The sequence below is a fragment of the Lepidochelys olivacea genome (genome assembly GCF_965140295.1).
Source record: "Lepidochelys olivacea isolate rLepOli2 genome assembly, chromosome: 10".
Classification (NCBI taxonomy): Eukaryota; Metazoa; Chordata; order Testudines; family Cheloniidae; genus Lepidochelys; species Lepidochelys olivacea.
Window position 1 is genome coordinate 24,228,086 of NC_140420.1, and position 16,583 is coordinate 24,244,668.

The 16,583-nt window shown below is 38.3% G+C and overlaps 1 protein-coding gene across 3 annotated transcripts in view; it reads right to left on the reverse strand.

Moving 5' to 3' along the window:
* ATF7IP2 (activating transcription factor 7 interacting protein 2) overlaps positions 1 to 16,583 on the reverse strand; it is a 57,769-nt gene that overhangs the window by 14,387 nt on the left and 26,799 nt on the right. For 2 of the 3 annotated variants that reach the window (XM_084640687.1, XM_084640685.1), the window contains exons 2-7: positions 11,864 to 12,770; positions 9,587 to 9,720; positions 6,642 to 6,776; positions 6,237 to 6,320; positions 3,089 to 3,261; positions 2,317 to 2,382 (exon numbers count right to left, since the gene is read on the reverse strand). In XM_084640687.1, the coding sequence (XP_084496813.1) occupies positions 2,317 to 2,382; positions 3,089 to 3,261; positions 6,237 to 6,320; positions 6,642 to 6,776; positions 9,587 to 9,720; positions 11,864 to 12,761 (1,490 nt within the window). In that variant the 5' untranslated portion in view covers positions 12,762 to 12,770. The remainder of the gene's footprint in view (positions 1 to 2,316; positions 2,383 to 3,088; positions 3,262 to 6,236; positions 6,321 to 6,641; positions 6,777 to 9,586; positions 9,721 to 11,863; positions 12,771 to 16,583) is intronic. The other variant, XM_084640686.1, reaches the window with a different exon arrangement.

Sequence of the window (16,583 nt, forward strand, 5' to 3'; positions counted from 1 at the left end):
ATGCAACTATCTTATCTCCTTAAATCCTACAAACCTCCCTCCAGGAATCAAAATCCTTGGGTGGAGGGGGGTGGTTTCTGTGCTGTACTGATCCAGTCATGGAAAGCAAATTAGCACGTAAGTGGAATTAAGGATTTGCAGTTTATAACCGCATTTATTATAACACAAGCTTTGTGATCTGAAAAGCAATACCCCAGCTAGCACCCTAAGAAAGACTAAGAAGTGAAGAACAAGGAAGCCTTAGGAATGTGGGAGGAGAACTCCATTTCCCATTCACTCCCTTTGAAAGATGTCTAAGTACTGCTCCAATTAAATGCTGCTTCAGCTGACAACACTGTCTAAAAGGTACAGAGAGACCACCACATGATTCCTTTGCAAAATCATCCAGTGATTCTTCCCTTCTGTGTCTAGAAGACAGAACTGTTCTAGTGTAATGGCATGAATCTATATACCAAGGGACCCGGTATGCCCTGACGCAGGATTTATTTGCCAGAGACAAAATTTTGAAACATTTTAGATTCTTCAGACATGATGAAAAGAGACTACCTTCCTGATGTTAACATCTCTAATTAACATGGTGCTTGCAATTATGACGCCAGTAAGAGCTGAACAGGTGATAGCAAAGATGGCATAATTTTTAAAATTTTTACCAGTGGAGACGGGTCCAAAAGGTTAATGGTCTAGAGGGTCAATGATAACCTGCTAGGAATATGAAGGGGAGAAAAAAAAGAAAAAAAAAAAAAAAAAAGGACTGCCGTAAGAATTCTAGTGGGGATGCTCTCACTGTTTCCATCCATCTATGAAAGGCATTAAAGGCTAATGTTTGTTCCGCCATTAAACGCTACAAGAATCAGATCAACAACTTCCTCTTGGAAGACATAGAAGGTAATTAAAACCTTAAATTAACAGTTCTCTAAATCACTGGTAGAAATCTAGCAGAAACACCTTGACTGCACTTAGCTTGAGGGAGTTTATAAATAGTCCTTCTCTTCAGAATGCAGCCCCAACACTCACAGCGCCCATCCATTCAGACTTACACCAACTATTCAAAGATTATAAAGCTGAAAGGTACCACTATGATCATCTACTCAGACCTCCTTATAACACAGGATATAGGACTTCCCTGAATTAATTCCTATTTGAACTAGAGCATATCTTGGAGAAAAAACATCTAATCTTGATTTGAAAATTGCCATTGATGCCACCACAACCCTTGTAAATTTTTCCAATCTGTTAATTACCCTCACTGTTAAAAGTCTGCATCTTATTTTCAATCTGAATTTGTTAAGCTTCAACTTGCAGCCATTACATTATGTTATAACATCGTCTGCTAGATCGCAGAGCCCATTATCAAATTTTTGTTCCCTGTGTAGACACTTTTAAGCTTCAAGTCACCCTTAATGTTCTCTCTGATAACTGAAATAGATTGAGATATGTGCATCTTTCACTATAAGACATGTTTTCCAATCCTTTTATCATTCTCGTGGCTCTTCTCTACACCCTCTCAAATTTACCAACATCTTTCCTGAACCGATGACACCAGAGGTGAACAAAATATTCCACCAGCATCTGCACCAGTATCAAATTCAGAGGTAATATAATCTCTAAAAAAAGAAAAGGGGTACTTGTGGCACCTTAGAGACTAACAAATTTATTTAAGCATAAGCTTTCGTGAGCTACAGCTCACATCCGATGAAGTGAGCTGTAGCTCACGAAAGCTTATGCTCAAATAAATTTGTTCGTCTCTAAGGTGCCACAAGTACTCCTTTTCTTTTTGCGGATACAGACTAACACGGCTGCTACTCTGAAACCTGTCAATATAATCTCTGTACTCTTATTTGAGATTCTCCTGTTCAACATCCAAGGATCATATTAGCCCTTTTAGCCACTGCATCGTAGTGAGAGCTCACATTCAGCTGACCCACCTTATTACTTTGTATCCCCCAGATTAAAAAAACTGCCAGCGTAAAACTACTTTATCCCCAAAAAGGGAAATTAGAGGTTGTTGATTACTCTGCATTAGAGAGATACATTAGGTGGGGAAAAGAGTTCACTGTAGAAGTTGTTAGCATATAGGCCAAGTTTCCTAAAGCTTTATGCAAACTGTGCTAAATGGAACAATGGAAAAATATTAGCAGATAAATCTTATACTGCTTGTAGAGTGAAAATATATCTAAGAGCATGACACATTTTCATAACCTATTTTTATGGCTGCTTAAAGGTATTTTTAACTGCATGTATGGTTGTTAAATAAACATGACTGGCTATGAAATTATAACCAAAATCAAAGAAAGGAGTATAAAGGGAAACACAGACCATCTCACAGGTGCATAGGAGATGCTGACATTATTCTCCAGCTGAACAACCCAAGTGTGTTCCAAACTGCAAAGGGCAAAATTAAATGATTGATTGAGAAGTATTATGCCATTAAAACACATTTTGTTAAGTTTGCCAAAATATGATGAAATTGTTTAAGTACGTCAAGCTGAAAAATTAGGGTGTATTAGTTTATGACTTACTCTAGCTTGCTGACCGCAAGATAGATATTTGAAGGTGACTGAATAGTACTAGGTGCACTAACCTCAACTGTCAAAAGTAGTAAATAAGGTATTAAAAAACCATAAAACAATGACCAATTCGGAACTGTGCAAGCTACAGGCCTGGACCAGTAAATGTATTAATCTGTGTCTGCCGATTAATCTTACACGCCTAATCTTTGATTAATAAAAACTGATTGATCTTGGCTAGTTCATGTGTCACTGATTAATAATCTGAGCTGAACCCATTCTTACAAAGTCATTCTGTAAGTGGCAACTTTGAAGCAGTCTTTGTATTGCTTCAGAGGGCTAAGAAGCCGACTACATTTCCAGAGTAAAGTATGTACAAGAATTAACCGTATGTTTAATTACGTATGTTTAATTAAGTATGTATAAGAATTAATCGTATGCCAATCTAGCACCTTTAGGAAAAGTAAAATTTGAGGAAAAAAAAGTAGATTCTTTCCAAGTAAATGCTTTAAAACTATACATAATATGTGGGTTATATTTATTGAATTTATTTTTTTTGTGTGGTCATTATAGACACCTACCTTACAGGCTCTTCTGCAACACATTCAGAAGTAGAACCAGTTTGTCTATGGGATGATGATGATACATGTTTAACTAAAGAAACTGATCGTCCATTTATGTTATCAGGAAGCAGTGGAACAGATTTGGTTCTATTTAGTATCGCATTTTGCGAGTTTGCACCCGGAAGATTTGCCTGAGAAAAAGAAAAAAGGTCACAAAGTCATGGCAAAGTCTGTTCGTGTCCACAACCAGTGCTGAGTTAGTCGGATGTCCTGGATTTCATGCACACCTTGTTTTCAGAGCAACAGATGGCATTTTTTGCCTCTGGGTGATTTGTGCCTTTTTAAACCTTCCCCCGCCTCCATAATTCACATTATATATGTGATTGTTAAACCAGGGCCTATCTTTACAATAACAAGAGATTAACATTTACAGATTCACTAGACACACGAACAGCTAGTAAATGGTCCAAGAGACACTGATAGGAAATTAAAATTAAATAATAAATTAACTTGACTGTCAAATATCTAAACCACACAAAACCTACCAATCCCTTCTTATTCTGTGCGAAATAGTTAGTTCCACCATCTCCAATTTTGAGCTTGTATGAATTTCGAAACTGCCCTTCTAGACCAGACATTGAGGGCACGCAGAGACAAACAAAAAACAGAATTACAACCTTCTTCCTGAATACTTCCTGCTCCCTGCCATGGGGACTGGGTGATCATTGTCATCTTATTGTTGGATGATGTCACCTTTCATCACTCTCCAGACCCTGCACACCGTGTTTCAGTAGCTCATACAAGCAAAGCACTCATTTCGTTCCCCAAGCTAAACATTCCGTTGTTTTAAGAGTAGACACTTAAACATATTCTGGGCCTAATTTCGATTACACAATTGGTTCCTTTAGTTAACTGGAGAAAAAAATCAAGGTCAAATGTAGTAGGGATAGAAGCATGGAGTAGCAGCAGACAATTCATCTATCAGGAGGATATAAGAAGTCAGGTTTTCGGTATCCACTACTACCAGTTTTGCTATTTTCCTGCTAGACTCTCTTGTTGTGTAGAGTTACTTGTTCTTACACGCACTGAACGTTAAGTCAGTACAGAAACATTACTTCACTGTTCATGCACTTTTCCAATTAACATTATGCTATTTGCACATCCGTACTTACGCTGTGTTTGAATAGCTGACCTCAGAAAGGTATAGCATCTAATAATAATTTGGTTTGAAAAAGTTATCTTCAGTAACCACTCACAAGTGCCTTACTTGTAAATGATGATTTCCCTCTCTGCCTGAAGAATTTAAAAAATACCAGACTGAGACATGGTGCGACTCACCACTGCAGCACCTCCTCAGTGACACTGCCCTCTGGTTGTGCTACACTCTATGTTCCCCCCTTCTGGGGCAACCTGCAGTCTACTGTCCGGCCACTCCCTTCAGTGGCAAACTGCAGTCTAGCCACTTCCCATGTGGCTCCAGCACCCTCTTTGCCCTTGCATGAGGGTCTCAGTCTGCAGATCCCTGCAGCCTTCCAAGAGCTGCCTTTAGCTCTCTGCCTGCAGCACTGTTCTGTCAAGAGTGCTTGGTGCCCTCTGCCTGCAAGGCAGCCAGTCCTCCTCCCATCTCAAGCTCCAGGGAGTGACTGAAACTGCTCTGTTCTGCAGCCCTTCTTATATGGGCCAGCCCGGCCCTGACTGGCTGTTCCTATAAGCCCTTCTGTGATTGGCTGCCTCCTGCGTAGCCTCCTTAGGGCTGCTTTTAATCCCTTTTCTGCCAGTGTGGAGCAGACGTCCCATCACACAGACATAAAACCAGTTTTACAACACATTAGAATATTTACAACAAGGGTGAGATCTTATATTCAATTTATAAACAATTCTTACTTAAATTAGACTTTTGCATGTGGAAGAAATGTGGACTTGGACCCAGAGCTGGTTTTGGAAACCAGACCTTTTCCTTTTACACAAGCACATTTTCCCTAAAAATGAATGTGATTTCCTAAAAGATGCATTATACAGACAGTCAATATAAAGCAAAGGAAAAAAAGTGTTATTTGCAATTCCCTTCTTTCCAAAGTTTAGCAAAAATCTTCAGCATGACAAACTATTTGTTAAGCATTTGCCACTAAGGACTTTTTTTATTTGTATATTTAATCCGAGTTACATTTTTCTAGAATACCAAGTGTAACAAAAGAGTTTCTAAAACCTTTTCAGAAAAACATAACCGAGAAGCAGAATAAGATATTTCTGCAGTGAGACCTTTAAACCACAATTTTTAACATTTGTCATTGCATAAAGTATATAAATTTAAGATAAAAAGCCAATTGTTTCATAAAAGAAAAAATAACTATGGCTCAGGTACATTTGACTAGTCCTACAATCTTTACTCAAATCCTTGGGGCAAATCCTCATCTGTTTTAAACTGTCATAGCCCCACTGACGTCAATGAAGCTATGACAATTTACACTAGCTGAAGAGCTTGCACCCTTAATTTTAAAAGCCTTCTAAAGGATCTCAAGCCACCCCTGAAAACAGTCTGAATTAGCATCCCAAGCAGGTTTACACAAAGCTTGGCACTAGTCAAAAATCGTGGGTTTTCTTGGCCAACAAATCTTCAATTTTATGTCATGTCAAGAAATGTTGTCCATGAGGAAGCAAAAAGCCCCATACCAGATATTTTCTTAGGCTATCATTCTGGCAGTATTGTATCCAGAGCTCCATGTGAAATGCTTGTGTTTTATTGACTATACTATTGAGGGTCTAAAGTACTCAATCATCTATGGGAAGGGATGTCAGCTGATACCTCAGAGGCTGCTCCTCCTGTCAGAATGGGAGCTGCTTACCTATGACCTCTGAAGCAATACGAAAGAAAAAAATAATTGTATTTTATTCTACTGAAAAACAGAACTTCTCAATGTAACAACTCAGTTGCAAGTAAATAAAATTCTTTTAACATTTTTTGAGTCCCAGTACCAGGTGTCTGTAGGAGTTTAGGTTTTTCTCTGAGTTGCTATTGTAACACCAATACAATACCATCTTCTCCAAATCTATTTAGTTATGTTTTCATATTGCACGTGTTTAGTATAGATTGTTTATAACTGCCCATGAGCTCATGACTAATTGCAAATAGAATCCCTACGTTGAAGTATTACATATTATACTATACCTTACTAGTGACCATTTTCAATAATATTTTCTTCTGAAATGCTATCACAGTATTAATACGTCTCTCGAGCTTAGACACTTTCTTCTACAAGGAAAGAAAAAAGAGCATCACTTTAAGTGTTAACCTGAAATAGTACACATATTTCCTACTCTGCATATGTGATAAGCACGAGCAAAACACCCCCAAACATCAACTGAGATTTGCGTGCCATAAAATAAAAAGGTAACAAAATGTACAGCCTCCAATTCATTTTTCTATGAACAAACAGAAGTGTAATCTTCATGCCAGTGCAAGCAATTCTAGCGCAAGTTATGCACACAATGTAGGTGCAATTCTGAAAATTTAAGACCTTCCGGAACAAATAAATTCACACTTTTAGGATACGCACAATGCAAAGAAACTTACTAGAAATGTAATAGCTATTTCTTCATGTTTTTTTCGACATTGTGTTTGATCAACTCTTCCATTTAAACTTTCCAGTTTATGGTTAAAGACGTCATTATTTAAAATATCCACACGCTTTTGAATCAAGTGTTTGACCTATAATGGGAAAAAAAGCTACATTTCAAATCTAGAAATCATTCATTGCTGAGGTAATGAAAATATACAAATAAATTAATATTTTTTAATTTTAACTAAGTTTTATTTTTTAAAATGCTTCACCAATGTTCTGTCAATTACAAACCTAATCTGTAAAATTTAGTATTTTTGTGCTTTGGTATTCCCCCTCCCTTACAGCTTACCCAGTCTATTGCAAGTCAACTGTTTGCAAGGACAATCATGCCTTCTGAATCGTAAGAGATATGGTTCATACGATATTAATGATTCTCAATGTGGTGATGGTAACATGTTGTAAATATTTTTCTAGTTCAGTTTGCCATGGTTATAGTTGAATCTTACATGGATCTAGAAGAATGGTTCTCAAATTGTTTTCTTGTACATGCAATAGACCATCATATTTGGGTCATAATAGACTTTTTCCCCCTTTTTGTGGGTTGAGGATCAAAAGTGCTGAAGGGCTGCTCCTGTTGTTGTTGGGTAAGGAGAATTGATACTGCTCAGCGAGTGAAGCTTGTATACCTGGGAAATGAGCCTTTTCCCCACAACTACACTTTTTACATTATATTAGCTTAGATAAGGCCAGGTTTACACTAAAGAGGTTTGCTGGTATGACTATTCTGGTAAACCTTCCTAGTGTAGAAAAAGTTTATACCAGCAAAAAAAATGCTTTTTCTGATACAATTTACAGCTTTTACTAATAAAATACGTTATGCTGGCAAACAACTTTTATACCAGTATAACTGCGTACACAGTAGTGTGTTGCTGGTATAGAAATGTCAAAAAAAAATTACACTGACATTATTATAGTGACAAAAAGTTTCTAGCATAGACCTGGCCTGAGTATGTTACCTGAATAAAGTTTGTGCAGATAGTAAGTCACTATATTTATGTTGACAGATTAAACATTTGTTTTTCTTACTATTACCCAATTGTAAACTCATTAACATCCTAAACACACGCAGTAGTCACAACAGATAAGTGACAATACAGCAGAGAGATTTAAATATCTCCTTGATATTCTATTCCAGGAAAAAAAAATACATTAAAATGGGGTTAAAGCTGAGAGCATCCATCTGGCAAAAATCTGTTACTTACAAGTCCGTGCTGATACCAATTTTAGGACTTCATTTTTCTTTAGATGCTATAGTTGCACAACTATCACAGGAAATAGAATAAAGGCTTATGGAAGACTAATTGCCAGAATCACTCCTTTTCTTTAAGATCAGTACTGAATCAGACAGGAAGCATAGTTTCCTGGAAGCCTTTTCCATTTCAGATTTCAAAGCTTAATAGGTAGTGTAACCATAACAAATAAGGTATCTTTGCATCTTCATTTTCCAGTTATAATCATAACAGTTAGAAATGAGAATTCCACCAGCTATGTCTCATGTCATCTAGTTTTTTCAGTTATGTGGAGAAACAAATGTTACATAAAGCTCAAGGTTTTCAAGCTTTTGCCATTAGAAGCAGCTTTCCTTGCTTTCACCATTATGCTACATCACACTAGCAAGGCGAAGTGCTCCTCAGCCAGTTTTCCAGCCACAGCTTTGTTGCTTTCACAAATTAATTTATAAAAAACAACATTTTCATTCATATTCTCTCTGTTCTCAGGTTCATACCCCAAAATCTCAGGCACTCTCTATTTTTCTTGTGTGTTCTGTACCATTCCTGAAAAGGGTTCAGTTACTCCCAGTCAGCAGAGAGGCAGAACACAAACGTTTGAGGTCATATTTTCACATGTAAAGGTCTAACCATTTCTCCAGCAGGAAGAGAACACTATCCCGTTTCCACTGAAACCAATGGCAGGTTCCTTTTAACTTCAATGATGTAAGATTGTGTCCTGAAATCATATGGTATTTGAAACAGGACAACCATGAAAATAGCTGCAGTTCAAACCACAGTTTATGATTTTTATCTGTTTTCTTTGAATTTCATGAGATTGAAAGCGTCAGGTGAAAGTCTGAAATAAGAATTGGGGTGAAATCTTGTCATCACTGAAGTCAATGGGAGTTTTACTACGGATTTCAATGGAACCAGGATTTCACTCGAGGTGTTTAATTGTCAAAATAAATAAATAGGCCTATCATGTTCTGTCTGAGCCACTTAAATTCAAGAGATGACTTCTTCTTGGTGGGAGTCTACAAGAGTTCAAAGTGAGCAACCTAATATATCCTAGGTTCTATGCTTTAAAGCTCTAGCCCACCAAAACCTAGCAGCTAACACGGGCACATTAAACTAAAACAGGAATGAAATAACTCAGATAAAACTTTCAGTTAGCAACTCTAATGGGAATGAAGTCACAGCTCTAATCAATTCTGATCACAATTTTTATCTTCTGGAAGGTAGGACTGTGCCAATTGGTCTAAGATATTTTAACAAGTGAAAGAGGAAATCAGCTATCTGAAGCGTTGTCAGGTTACTCAAGAAGAAGTTAAGTAAACATTGAGTTTAAATGAATGTTACTTCATCTACTAAGACATGCAAAAATTGGGTGTATTTATAAAGTAACCCATTTTATTTGTCTTTTTATGGTAAGGAATAATTTTCAAATCTCCAGACTAATGGAGGAACCAATTTAGGATTACTAAAGTTCTTAGTTTCGTCAAACCAATCTGAATTCTGTCTAGAAATACAATTATTCACATTCATAAAACTTGGCTTAAGTAGTTCAGCACAGCTGACAATTATATCTGAAGTTAACATAAAAAACTACTTTCAACAGGAGAATAACTAAAACATTTAATGCATGAAAGATTTCAGCTTTAAGCATGTAAAATAAAGCAAGTTACCTTTCCCAAAAAATTTTCCTCTTTTTCTGACACTGTACAAATATTCTCTTTTTTGTTTTCATCAGAAGTTTTGAAGCGTTTACAGTGACTGTCTTCCTTGCTTTCTGAACATATCCTCTTCCTTTGAGCATTGTCTTAGAGAAAAAAATGACAGACATTTACCTCACAAATTAATTTTCTTAAAAGTGCTATGTGAAGAAACAAACTTATAATTAATGCCTTGGTAAAGTATAGGGCCATTCAAAGCAGAGGTTAAATTTGTAAATGTGGTTCTATTCCTTAATTACATTACACCATAGTTTGGTCTTGGCATCAAGTAGGAAGAAGAGTCTTACTACTTTTTTGTGGGAGTGAGGGGGAAACCATGAGCCCAAGTAAAATGGAAAAGACAAGGTCACTGACAGGGTGCCAATCAGCCACATTTCCATAGCCAAGTGCTAAGATCATTTTTAATTCTCAGGATGCCTTGCACTGGGACAACTGCCAAGAACTGGCTACATCTCCCTTTCCCCAGTAGTGATAACATGCCGTCTGCTACTCCCCAGAGACAAACGATTGAGAGAGAAGAATATGCTTCTCCTACTGCCATAGAAAATAGGTAGATAAGGGCCACTTCAGGTGACCAAAGGCTTTTCCCCTGCATTACCTTAGATAAGTGACAGACAGCCTGTTAGCCGTGTTGGTCCCAGAATATTAGGGAGACAAGATGGATGAGGTAATATTTTTTTATTGGACCAACTTTTGCTGATGACAGAGACAAGCTTCCAAACTTACACATAGCTCTTCTTCAGGCCTAAGAAACTTACTCAGGCATGGCTACACTGGAAACTTCAAAGCGCTGTCATGGCAGTGCTTTGAAGTGCGACTGTGGTTGCGCGCGAGCACTGGGAGAGAGCTCTCCCAGCGCTCCTGGTAATCCACCTCCACGAGGGGATTACCTCCGAGCGCCGGGAGCATGGCTCCCAGCGCTCGGAGCCTGTTTACACTAGTGCTTTAAAGCGCTCTGACTTGCTGCGCTCAGGGGGTGATTTTTCACACCCCTGAGCCAGCAGGTGAAAGCGCTATAAAATGCAAGTGTAGCCAAGCCCTCAGTGTCACAGCTAAATCCATGATGGAACAGACTGTTTAGTGTAACTAGTTAACACATATTTCAAGGGACCATTCAAGGTGAAGTGGTCCATTAACACCCCTTTAGTCACAGTGAGGAAATGGCGGGGGGGCGCGGAGAAGAGGAAGGAGTTGGGAGGTTGTTAGTGGGTTATAACAATCTATAAACTCTCTATTTTTGTTTTTCCCAGGGTAAACAAGACTCTCTAACCATGTTTGTAGACCAGCCAAACGAGTTACTTCATCCTCCCAGCTGTTTGTTTAGTACCCTATAGAGTGTACTGCCCAATAGGTTATTATTAATTCTGCTCTGTGTAGTGTCCTCCAACCACCTTACAATTGCTGAAGCACTTTCAGACAAATGCCCAAAGTTTCGCAGAATGCACCTATGCGAACATGGCAAAGCAATGAGCTAGACGCAGATGTACAAACAAGACTGTGATGACAGAAAAGTTGCTATGTGGATACAAAACTAAGCCATGTTATTTGTAACCAGTTAAGAGGACAATGCCCCTAACTGTCCTCTTAATTGGTTGCCAAAAAAAAAAAAAAATGGCAGCTGTGGAAGTGGATTTATTTTCACCTGAAAAAAATCTCCAAATAAGGATCACATAAAAATGTTCAGTGGACGATGATAGAGGATCTAATATTGATGGCCATAGGCCTGAGGGAATCTTGAGCACAGTCAGTAGGAGTCATTATAGTTGTGGAACAACTGTTAAGCTGTTCTAGGAATTCCATCAGTTGCCTATTCTGTACAAGCCCCAGAGATCCAAGCACCAAAGCCAACAGTTCATTAGTCTTCTTTATTCAAAAATTCTGCACAGGGCACTCTAACACAATCAGGGTTTAGTCACAATTAGCTGACAATACTTCAACACCATTTATCCTGGTCTGTGTGTTCAGCATCATGTCAGCTAACATGGTTGCTGACAAACATGTTCAGACATGGTAACATTTCATAGTATAGGCCAGACCCAAGCAGACAGAGTCAACTGGAAATGATATAGTAAAACTGTTTGGCCACGAGAGGCAATGTGCAGCTTGCAAAAGTTTAAAACAAAAAATAAAATAAAAAGAAAAGAGGTGCCTATGAAGTTGATTAGGCAGGATCACTTAACAGTTGGAAACAGTCAAATTTATAGCTCATTAGAAGAAGAGAGTGCTTACCAATACTATATTCAGGTGATGTATCCTGCAGCATAACAGTAGCTTCCACATCTGGTAAAGTATTTGGACTACCATTTCCATGGGATGTTTTACTCTCTAAAACATCAGCTATTCTATCTATCCCAGGCAGTATGGGGGAAACTGAATGAGTAAGGTTATATTTGTGCTTCACATCATTTGAATCAGATATGGTGTCTACCTTCTTTAATGTGGGAATAACCTCTTCTATTGCACTCTCTCTTTCTGTTGTTGTGTCTATCTTCTCTAAAATAGGAATAATCTTGTTAGTTCTTTTTTCATCCCAATAATCACTGTTAACTGGATCTTCTAAACAAGCATTCTCTTTTAACTGGTCAATAGGTAGGTTATTTGGTTTTGAATACAAATGCACTTCAATTGGCTTGGAGGATGGTGTATTTAGTTCATTTTCATACCATTTATGCAGTATATCTTGTAAACACCCAGCATTTAGAAACTGTTTTGCATCAGAGTTTGTGTTACAAGATTTCTCATGGGGAGGCTCTTGGGATTCTTCTTGACAGTTTTGATCAAAATTTTTGTCAAAAGAACATTGTTTTACTTCATTTACTTTTGAATTAACACTGAACCCCTGTATTGAGGCTGTTAATTTTTGAGGTAACATTTCACTTTTTTCAGGGAACGTATCTGTTTTTGATTCAGTTAGTGAGCTTCCTTTTACAGAATCATTACTTCTGCAGTTTATGTCCACAGTATTTAACTGAACGTGGTGAACCTCAGTAGGCAAGCCGTTTAGAATCTTTTCTTGTCCTGAAATACTCTTTATTTTACTCAGCATTTCCACTTGTTTTCGACTACTTGGAGTCATTGTTTTTCTTGCTCTCAAAGGCTTGTGGATGATTGTATTTGAACTCTCCATCTTTCATGCCTTAAAATAAGAAAAACAAAAAACAATTTTAAAAAACAAGAATCAATCCTCTATCCAATGTCAACCTGAAGCCACTGGGAGACTTCTGGCAGTTCCAGCAGTAAGCACAATAGCCACCTCTACAGTACTGTTCATATTTGGTGCAAAGGAACTATCTCCCAGCTCTTTCAACATCTAAATGAAATGAGAAGCTAGATGAAAAGCAGCAGGCTATACTTAAACCCAGGTAAGTCCACAGTGATGCTAGTAGGAAGAGAGAAGTGCTTTGAAGAATGTGACTCTCTGCAATATCCCCCATTATGAAGGCCATCTGCCCCCAGATTTTTAAATCAGTCCACAAGCTATGATTTCTTTTGTACTCTTCAATGCTAGTGGATGCCCAAACAGCTGCACTGGCAAAAAGTATATTTCCATCTGTAAGTGGTTGGGAATTTTTATCCCATCCTATTGGATGCAGCCACGGCCACGTTGATCCATACAGTCAGAACCTCCAGGCTTAAATACTCAGTGCATGCCCTGCAGCACAGACCTCTCTGAACAAGTTTCTATGCTTCAATCTCTTAACTGGCTGCCCACCGAATATAGTCTAGTTCAACGTCTCTGACCCGATATTCAAAGCCATCCACAAAATTGGCCCGACCTATCCAAACTATCACTTCTCCCTCCTTGACTATGGACCTCCCAGGACAGTTACATTTCCTTGAAGCAATGGAACTGTGAGCCTCGTGAGCTTGACACACAGAATTTCATGGGAATATGACCTTCCTAGATGATGGAATTCAATTCCACAGATTACAGCAACCACAGGTGTCATTTCATTTTATGAACAAAACAACTAATTTCTTATATTCACTTTCATTTAATAAGTTTTTCACTCTTTCCTTCATCATACTCGCTTGCACACAAATCTAAAAATCCTTTAAAATAACCACTTTTCTCCTATAATTGGAAAGGAAAAAAAGACTTTATTTATATATTTAATATATACCTTGCTATCATATGCCACTCAATCTATAATGGTAGTATCACTTCAAACCCAGGTTTAAATCAATATCTTTAAACATTTTCAAAATCATAAATTATGTACTCTGCTTTCAGAATAAAAGTTTTTAGAAATTGATCCTAAGATCCTACTCATTTCTTTTATGATTGTTTGTTGGAAAAAAGTTCAGACCTCCCACAACAAATGTGCACAAAGTCAGTAATTGACTTTTGTTATACAGAGCAGCTACAAAATCTATCAGTCCCCACGTTAAAAGAAAAGCTCAATTTCCCTGTCCTATGCAACCAATAAGGCATTACCTGCCTCCAAACCCAGAAAGTCCTATGCTGATACCTACAGCCCATCAGATGAGATGCCTTATCACCAACATTCACTTTTCTGCTTTTATGTCACTGAAAACATGCTAGCCAAGTCTGCTGAAAATTAACAATTAGCTACTTAGACCACAGCTGAGATGATCTTGATCATAATATGGAGTGAAGTTTAGAGTCATACTGAGCCCAATTCCATTGTCCCTATTCTGCTGATCTACAGCAGACTGGGAAACACCCAGAGTTTTGGATTGATGAGATGTGCCAAACACTACTAGGAAAAGAATTAAGGCACTAGAGGTTTAGATCCATACACCAGTACAATAATTGTGGCTTGAGGAAAGAAGAAGAAAAAAAGAAAAAGAAAAAAAGCCTTCATCACTTCTGTGATGAAGAGACAATTTTTGGGACAAAAAACAATGCAGCCCTCTCACTGACAAATCTGCAAGTCTATTTAAGACCAAAGAGACACAGCCACTACTGGAGGTAGAGGACAGTGACACCAGTCATGATGTTGATCACGTTATCAAAGATCAGTAATAGATTTTTTTTAAAAGATTTAAAATTACTTAGTAATTAAAGAGACCTCAGATAACTCAGCTTAATAGAGTTTAACAAACAACTGCCAGTCAGCAAATAACAAAAAGATAAAGATGTGTAGAACTGAGCATTCAGCCAATGACTGTTTGATTCTGATGCTGCCTGGTTATTATAAGCATATTAAGCTGTAAGTAAATACTAGAGTTGTTCAGTTTCATTCTCATTATTTCCTCTTTTTCCATACAGTCATCTCTTATTTTTGGTATATTTTATGGTTTTCGATTACATAATCAAACATCTGTTTGGCATGTCTTATGTCTTTTTGGCAGGTACATCATATTTTGCTAACTTAAGGATTGGTTACTTCTTGTGGTTACAATATCACTAGAAGTATTAACAATTCTTGCTAAGGTTCTTTCTTTTTGGTAATTCTAACAAGCTAATATTTTTCTTCTTCTTAGCATAACTGCAGAGCATTATGGAGTCTGTCTAACAGACAACCTACAAGGCCTTCACATCAGGCTTATAGGCCAACAGTCTCAGCCTTGTAACTTTAAATTTATTTATGGTGACAATTAGTTATGAGCAAAGAAGCTATAAGTAAGGCATCCATGACTAAATTTCTAACATTATTAAAGTCATATAAAGGTAGCAAATAAAGCATCATAGGGACAACAATTAAGAGGCACAATCATGGGATAGGAACTATTTGCACAAAGTTGTTGGTTCAATTTAGATTACTGATCAACAAGACATCAAACCCAATTGAACTTAGTTATCAGTCAGACAGACCAGCACAAACAGAAAGGTAAAAGTTAATATATCACCAACCTGGGGAAACAGGTTGCAGCTTCACTTCTGTTCCAGCTTTTTCCTCTCTCTAAGCAGGGTTTCTGTACCACCTTTTTTACAGTATTTTACTTGCCGCACTTACATTATCAATTCATACACTGTAAAATGTGAAGGTAATATTTCCTATTTGCCAGCAAGATGATTCATGTCTGCAGCATATTTCCATTTTATACATGATACAAAGCTCATTTGTGAGTAATTTTTCATGAGCTCTCTTAGCCCTGGTCTACACTAGGACTTTAGGTCGAATTTAGCAGCGTTAAATCGATTTAAACCTGCACCCGTCCAAACAATGAAGCCCTTTATTTCGACTTAAAGGGCTCTTAAAATCGATTTCCTTACTCCACCCCTGACAAGTGGATTAGCGCTTAAATCGACGTTGCCGGCTCGAATTTGGGGTACTGTGGACACAATTCGATGGTATTGGCCTCCGGGAGCTATCCCAGAGTGCTCCATTGTGACCGCTCTGGACAGCACTCTCAACTCAGATGCACTGGCCAGGTAGACAGGAAAAGAACCGCGAACTTTTGAATCTCATTTCCTGTTTGGCCAGCATGGCAAGCTACAGGTGACCATGCAGAGCTCATCAGCACAGGTGACCATGATGGAGTCCCAGAATCGCAAAAGAGCTCCAGCATGGACCGAACGGGAGGTACGGGATCTGATCGCTGTTTGGGGAGAGGAATCCGTGCTATCAGAACTCCGTTCCAGTTTTCGAAATGCCAAAACCTTTGTGAAAATCTCCCAGGGCATGAAGGACAGAGGCCATAATAGGGACCCGAAGCAGTGCCGCGTGAAACTGAAGGAGCTGAGGCAAGCCTACCAGAAAACCAGAGAGGCGAACAGCCGCTCTGGGTCAGAGCCCCAAACATGCCGCTTCTATGATGAGCTGCATGCCATTTTAGGGGGTTCAGCCACCACTACCCCAGCCGTGTTGTTTGACTCCTTCAATGGAGATGGAGGCAATAGGGAAGTAGGTTTTGGGGACGAAGAAGATGAGGAGGAGGAGGAGGAGGTTGTAGATAGCTCACAGCAAGCAAGCGGAGAAACCGGTTTTCCCGGCAGCCAGGAACTGTTTCTCACCCTAGACCTGGAGCCAGTACCCCC